The sequence below is a fragment of the Sceloporus undulatus genome, chromosome 6, assembly GCF_019175285.1.
Source record: "Sceloporus undulatus isolate JIND9_A2432 ecotype Alabama chromosome 6, SceUnd_v1.1, whole genome shotgun sequence".
Classification (NCBI taxonomy): Eukaryota; Metazoa; Chordata; class Lepidosauria; order Squamata; family Phrynosomatidae; genus Sceloporus; species Sceloporus undulatus.
In genome coordinates, this window is record NC_056527.1 from 84,096,034 (window position 1) to 84,103,848 (window position 7,815).

Consider the following 7,815-nt stretch of genomic DNA (forward strand, 5'->3'; position numbering starts at 1 on the left):
CGTTCCTAACTTTAGTTCTTTAATATATACTTAATAAGTGCTTTAAAAAGAGAGGGTCGGCACCTTTGGAAGAAACCGACCCCCGCGTGAAATAATGGTACGGCCCAATATCCACCTCCTACAACCCTCCTCTGATTGGCTGAGCTCCTCATGAAAGACACCCCAGAGAGCCATTCACGCCTCAGTCGTTTTGACAGCCTATCAGAAAGCGGTTTCTTTTCCGTCCCGCCTTGGCGAAGAGCTTATTGGCTGAAAAACCCAGCTTCGACGCCACTCTGGGAAGTGTAGTCCTTATGTCCAGGACGAGCTGAGCAATCGATCGGAGGGCCAAACTACAAATCCCGAGACGCCTCGGGACGCGAGAAACGAGAGGCGCGTGCGCAGTGAGAGGTAGGGGCTGGCTCGGGTATATAAGGCGAGCCAGCAAGCGGGGAGTAGCAGTTGCGACCAGGCGGTGCTCGGGTGAGGGTTGGCAAGGTCCGAGGAGAGGGGAGCGTTCGAATGTTGGGCATGCGCAGTGACGTTAACCCTTCCTTGGCAGGGTTAACCCTTTCCTCTCCGGGCGCGTTGTTAACCCTTTCGCTGCTGGACTGAATTTATTGGTCTGCTGGGGAAGACCTTTTTGTTTTCAACTTCGAGAGCATCAGGGCTGCCTTTAAGGACTGAGAAGGCTTTTAACTCCTTGGTGCCTGGATTTGGGCAGCTTAACCCTTTCAGTGCCCTACTCAGCTGTTGGATGTGGCACACATTTTTGCTCATATCCCAGCATTAGAGAGAGAGAGATTTGGACTCTTGCAACTGGCTTGATCTTCCCTCCCACCAACATCACTGTTTGCATTTCCAGATGTGCAAAGAGGAAGAGGAGCAAGGATAGGAAACCCTCCTTCATCCTCATCTGTGCTGCCAACTGTGAGTATATTGCTTGCTTCAAGGGGTCAATTGCAAACATTTTGCTCTCTTGCAAAAGGAGCAGCAGCAAAAAGGTCAGGGCTCTTGGTCATCATCTTTGCAGAGCCCTCTCAACCTTTGCTCTCCTGCAAGGGTTAGAAGTGGAGTTTTTTTGGGGGGGGGGGTCTTGGGGAGGAAGAAGTAGCCAAAGCAACAAAACAGGGCTCTTGGTCATCATCTTTGCAGAGCCCTGTCAACATTTGCTCACTTGCAAGGGTTAGTAGTATAGCTTTTTTTTTTTTGGGGGGGGGGGGAAATGGGAGGAAGCAGTAGCAGCCAAAGGCCAGTGACAAAACAGGCTCTTGATCATCTTCTTTGCAGAGCCCTAAGGGAAGAAGCCGCCAGGAGCCGGAGGACTTGCCAAACTGGGACCTTAGAGGAGGAGCTCTGGAGAAACTGAAGGGTTAAAAGACCTTGCAGCTGGGTGAAGTCCTCAGTCCTTGAAAGCAAAGAAGGGAGCCTTAACCACAACACTTGCCAAAGGAAGAGCCAGCGATGGCCGAAGGGGCTGTGTCTGCCGGCGGGCAGCAACCGAATGGCAAAACTTTGCCCCTCTCCCCTTGTAAAAGGAGTGCAGGTGGTGGAGACAGAGGAGGCGGAGGCGGAGGCGGAGGTGGACCCTTTTTGGCATCGCCACCCTCCAGCCAGGAAGAAGCGGACGGCAGGTGGCAGCCGAGAGAGGCCATGCAGCAGGATGGAGAAGATGCCAGCTTTGGTGCCAAAGGGGCAGCTCCTCTCGTCGGGGAAGGCCAAAGTTTTGGTGGCCCGGAAGGTGAAGCAGTGGCCCAGAACTGCGCTGCGGCTGCAGACGACGGGGAGGCACTGGTCCTGCCTTGCCAAGACTACTGTGGTTCTGTTGGCCAAAGGTACAGACCTCAAGGTTTTGGGGAAGAGGAGAGGCAGCTGGGCAAGAAGAAGCACAGGAGGCGCCCTTCCAAGAAGAAGAGGCACTGGAAGCCTTACTACAAGCTCAGCTGGGAAGAGAAGAAGAAGTTCGACGAGAAGCAGAGCCAGCGCGCTTCCAGGCTGCGGGCGGAAATGTTTGCCAAGGGGCAGCCGGTGGCACCGTACAACACCACGCAGTTCCTGATGGAAGACCATGACCAGGAAGAGCCGGACCTGAAGACTGGCCTGTGCCCCAAGAGAGCTGCCACCAAGTCGGATGAAACCAGCGAGGAAGACTTTGTGGAAGAGGAAGATGGCGGCAGCGACGGGATGGGAGGAGACGGAAGCGAGTTCCTTCAGAAGGACTTCTCGGAGACCTACGAGCGTTACCACGTAGAGAGCCTGCAGAACATGAGCAAACAGGAGCTGATCAAGGAGTACCTGGAGTTGGAGAAGTGCCTCTCCAAGATGGAGGATGAGAACAACCGCCTGCGGATGGAGAACAAGAAGTTTTTGGGGGACTCCACGGAGGACCCCCGGGTAAGTGAGTTAGAGCAGGAACTGGACAGGTTGAGAGCTGAGAACCAGAAACTCTTGAAAGAGAACGAACTCAGCAGACAACAGGAGAAGTCGCTCTCCAAACTGGGAGAGTAAAGGCAGGGGCTTTTCTGAGGACTTAAGCGGAAAGAGACTGAAAAACCCTTCCCAGGATGAGAATGCAAGATCTATATCCATATTTTGTGTGTGTGTGTGCGTGCGCGTGTGTGTACATATATAAATATATATAAAAAGACAAATGGACCTTTCCTCTTTTGATGATTTAATCAGAATAAATCCCAAATCACACACACGGTTTTTTTGAAGATAGCTCTAACATTCTGTGTGCTCTTTTTTAAAGATGATGTATAATCGAGGGATCTTTGGGGTGCTTTTTAAAACAGGGCAACATTCAGCATTTGTGAGGGGACTTTTTAAAATACATCTGACTTACCAAAACTTTGATTTTGTGTTTCTTTTAAAGGAGAGACTAGTGGGTTTGGGGGGGGGGGGGAAAGGAGGGGTGGAAAAAGTTGTAAAAAAAAATTTTTGGGGGGGGGGGAAGGTATACCAATTAATGCTGAAGAGTTCTAATAAACTTAAGGACATGTCAGTGTAATGGTTCTCCTGTGATTTCTAGAAAAATGATTCAAAATATTTTCTCTCGCAGAGAATATAGTGAATGATTTTTCCATGTAATGTTTCCATTGCAATGAAAAAAAAGGTCCTGATGGGAAGGGACAGACATTTCTAAGCCATTTGTTAGCTCCATTATGTAGAAAAACATTGGTTCAGCATGACTATTAGAGCACTCTTGAATTTCCTTTGTGCCTTACAGTTAATTTTTTGTTGTGTGTGTGCTGTCACAGCCAACGTAATTCTTGTACTCTGGCCTTGTTGCAAACCTGTGTGGTAAGTCTCTGTTGCTCCTATTTTTACACTTGGGAGAGTCAGAGGATGGGGAAGTGTCACTTGCCCAAGGCAGTACAGTCAAGGCAGGGCTTTGAAATCCTGTGGCTAGCTCTCCAATTTTTGGTCTACTGTCAAATGTTTTAGTATGAATTATTGCTGGCTCTTCCTGCATTAAACATTTTGTCATTTTGATAGTGATGTACTAGGATGAGAATGTTATGAGGCATGGGAGGTGGAGAGGAAGATGTAACTCCCCTTCCCCCCAAAAAACATTTGGCATCAGTTTGGGTAGGAGGGGTAAGGACTTTTTTGTACCTCATCTGTTCAGCAACAAGAACGGCTGGGTGTCTGCTATGCTCACTTGCTTTGTCCTAGCCCTCTGGTATGGCTTGACTTACTTACCCGAGCCATCTGAATAATGCAACTTCCACTGCAGCTGCTCTGTTGATCGCTTTACTGTCCTGATACAAAATATATGAGAGGAGTGGATAGGGTCTAGCTGAATGTTTCTGTTGTAACGCTATGCACTCCTACTTGGGAGCAAGTCCCTCTTTAGTTAGAGTTCAGTCCCAAGTAAATATCAATAGCCTCTTGCTGCAAAGACTCCTTTTAAAGTTGCTATTAGGTGAATGGGTGCTTATCTATTGCTACATTTCAAGAGACACCTCTGGCATTACTTGGTTAAACATTGCAGTAGCAGGTTCATCTTTTGCTAAATTAAGAATCCTTTGAAGGGTACATTGAACAAGAATAACTGATTTTAAGACTGAAGTTCAAAGCAGCCATCAAGCAGATATACCTGCATGTTCCATAAAATGTTTCATTTAGGATTGCTGCTATCTTCTAAAAGGAAACCAGACCCAATGCATACAAGACTCTGCAGTCTCCAAAACACAGCTAGACTCTGGGAGGCATTCAGTGAAGCTGTACATGCATTTTCCTATATCAGCTCCCTCTTTTGAAGTTAAACAGCTTCAGCTTTGTGTCTGTATCAATGTGGTGATCATGGCTGGATTCAAACCCAAGTTTATACATACACACAACTTTCCCTTCTGCATAATGGGTGCTCTAGTCTAGGCAGTGTGCTGATTTTAGAAAACAGTAACAAAATGCAATCAAAACAGTCAACTGAAAAGAGGAACTGAGATGGTCTTCATTATAAAACAGAGGGGTACCTGAAACATCATAAAAGACAGTGTGGTCTTTTCTATGAAGGGAGTTTAACAGTGAGGATGCTGACTGTTACAGAGGACATCTTGCCTTGTGTACACACTGATGAAACCTTTCCAATTGATAAAAACATGCCTCTGGTGACTGATGGATACATTTTCAAATCTGAGATGTTTTATAGATATGTTGAGGAACTTCATATCTAATTTTGAGTAAATACAGTGGGCCTGCTCTGGATCAGGATCTTCACATGGGAATATAGGGCCTTATGCTTTGCTCCTGTGCCTGTTGTCTATGCTGTCAAAAATGATTCATTTGGTTTAACAGGTCACTTTTAATCAATATTAAAAAGGCCACTGATCATCTCTTTAAAATGTCATGTAAATTGGTGCTAACAGTGGCAAACATGCTGCCACACACACACACATACTGTGTTAGTTTCAAAAATGGGAGGCAGAGGATACATGTGCAAAGAGTCAGGAACAGACTAGTCTGCAGGACACTCCCAGTTTCTTAACACAGCCTGATCTCTGACTCTTGATTATGCCTCTGACTCTGCCAGAGATGAAGTGAAATCAATGTCTTTGTGGCTGCTAGGCCAAGGCCTTTAAGGATTTTTCTATACTGCAGGCTAAAAATGGCTTAATAGTCCCTCTGGAAATTCTGGACCAGGCAACCGGGGCATTGAGATGTCTCAACACCTTGGCCAAATCAATTCCCATGGTTCCCCAGGGAATTGCAGTGTGTAATAAGAGATAAATCCCTGCTGGAGAGCCACACAAAAGACACTCTTTGTAGGCCAAAGCACACCTTGGCCTCTTCAGTGAAAGGCTACCTATAAAAGGAGGGAGTTGTGCACCTGGAAAATGCCCTGCTACCACACCCCTGCTTTGGATATTGCACATTCTCTCTTATACACACCACTCTTCAACATCAGCACAACCTGGATGTGGATACAGTCGACCTGCCATATCCACCCGATGGCTTGCAAATGTTTTTGAAATATATAATGTCTAAAAAGCAAAATTGACTTTGCCATTTTATATAAGGGACAGCATTTTACTATGCTATTGTATATAAGAGGACCTGAGCATCCAGAGATTCTGGTATCCATGGAGGATCCTGGAACCAAATCCCAGCAAATACCAAGGCGCCACTGGACTCTGAGCTGAGCTCTGCCATCACTAAAAGCACCTGAGACACCTGGGGCCCTTTTACACTACACAGCTACAACATTATGATCCCAAGTGCCATGGTTCTGCTCTATGGTGTCCTGGGATTTGCAGTTAAGGGAGAGTGGTAGGGCCTCACTAAATTACAAACCCTAGCATTCCATAGGATGCAGCCATGGCTGTAAATGTGAAATTATAGGGATATTATGTACTGCGAAGGGGCACTGGTTAGGGAAAAGGTACATCAGTCTGAGTGAGGCAAGCTATCTGTTCTTGAAAGATGGGGTGCAGATAATTTTATAATTATTATTTATTATTATTTGTTATAATGTCAGTAAGTAAATTAATGATGCTAGATGTGTATCTACAGTGAGAGAGATCAGGAGATCTCATCTTGCTGTGGGGGCAGCAAGGCTGCAACTGGAAGGGGCTCTCCACCTGCTACTACCATAAGCTGTTGGAAGAAAGGAGTAGCCTACTCTTAGGAGAAACAGGCTGGTTCAGTTGCTGAGTGGGAGGCAAAATGAGCAGGAGGTTGTCTTTTGGCTAAGGCAGTTGCAATGAAAGAGGGAAATAATAGTAAGGATGTGAAGCACACACAAGCTGCTGCTGCAGTGGTGACACAAAAAGGTGTCTCTCTTAAGTGTTTGTGAATTGTAAAGGTGCCTCTGAGTCCAGAACGAAATGGTATTTTTATCTCTCAGGCAAGAGCATGTGGGCCTCCTCTGTAAGGAAATCATTGTGTGGCTGGTGTGTACTTTGTGGCAAAGGCCTGGATGAAATTAATTCCGTATCTCATCTAGGCACAAGCTGTTGGATTTTTAAAATCCCAGTTTAATTCCTTGTCACATATACCCATGAATTTGAGTACTAGCAGGAGTTAAAATGATTTTTAAGGTTCAGCCCCAGGAGGGAATCAGAGCATGCTTTGGAATGACAGATACTACAAGTTCTGTGTAACTCATTTCTTATTTTCATGTCAACTTAAAAGGTGTTCTAGTAATAATTACTGTGTCCTTTGGGTTTTTTTTTCTCCCTAGGATTTGGGAACATCTGCTCTACCCAAAGCTTTTTTCTTATTCTCTCTGTCTTTCAGCCAAGTGTGAAACTCAACAGGGAAACCTATAATGGAAGAAATGGACAAGATAGTATCATTTTCATGGTGTCAGGAGGAATTATTCTAGAATTTGACCAGAGAATAGAGAAAGGGGAGGCGATCTTTCAAGATACACTAAACTCATCTGCACCTGCAACCTAAAATCTAACCAATGATCTTCCTTCTGTAACTTTTCTCTTAAGGTGTAGGGGAGAAAAGTAATGGAAAATTGGGCATGTTACTAGTTTTAAGGTTAGATACTATATCCATTTCTAGCAACTGGACCAGAAAAATAGGTAAACTACATCCATTTTTCCAATGTTCAGTCAATAAAAGGAAGAGGAGAGTATGCTTGCGTGGCTATTGGGCTATTAATACCCATACATTTTAGAATTTAGTGCATGATATTGGTGTCAACATAGTGGAAATAAAAATAAATTTGTTTATTTTTTAAAGAAAAATGTGCTATAAAATCGTTAACTCTTCCAAACCTATTTATTTTTATAGCAGGGCAAGGTATGTGTGGCAGGCACTCTGTAACAAAGCTCACTGTGCAATATCAGCCAAATTGTTAGCTCTTGTTCTAGCACTACTGTTGTAGTGATGAAGTCAGTGGGAGTTCTAGAGAGATGAGTATGTGCTTGTTAACAGGCCCTCACTTTTGGTGGTGAACATGAACTCTTTCTTGGTAACCAAGCAGGGATGCTAATAGATGAACGCAGTAACATCGGTGCACTCCCTTGAAAGGATGGAGGATAAAATTTGGCATAAAATGAAAAGGCCAACCCAAACCTGATGCATCACAAAGCGGAAATCCCAAATGACAAGGATCAATAAGCCTGAAAAGCTCTCTGCAAATGTAAAGGTGAGTTTTACCTGGATCTTATAAACAACCTGAGAGGATGGAAACAGAAGAATGTTGCTGAGGAAGGCATTTCAAAAAAAAGGAGAGGCATTTCAGAAGCTGTGGTCACTGATCTCATTTTATAGAGCATGTTCTACATAAGCAAGTGGTAGCTTGCACACACACACACACAAAATAAACAACCTTCAAGATTTTGCCTTCTAAAGTAATGGTTATGAATTCGAGATATT

General features: G+C 44.9%; 1 protein-coding gene across 1 annotated transcript; it reads left to right on the forward strand.

Moving 5' to 3' along the window:
- Positions 1-425: 425 nt before the first annotated feature.
- On the forward strand, positions 426-2,881 carry HEXIM1 (HEXIM P-TEFb complex subunit 1). The gene is made up of 2 exons (XM_042477197.1): positions 426-909; positions 1,270-2,881. The coding sequence occupies exon 2, from the start codon at positions 1,444-1,446 to the stop codon at positions 2,485-2,487; it is 1,044 nt and encodes a 347-aa protein (XP_042333131.1). The 5' UTR covers positions 426-909; positions 1,270-1,443; the 3' UTR covers positions 2,488-2,881.
- Positions 2,882-7,815: the final 4,934 nt, after the last annotated feature.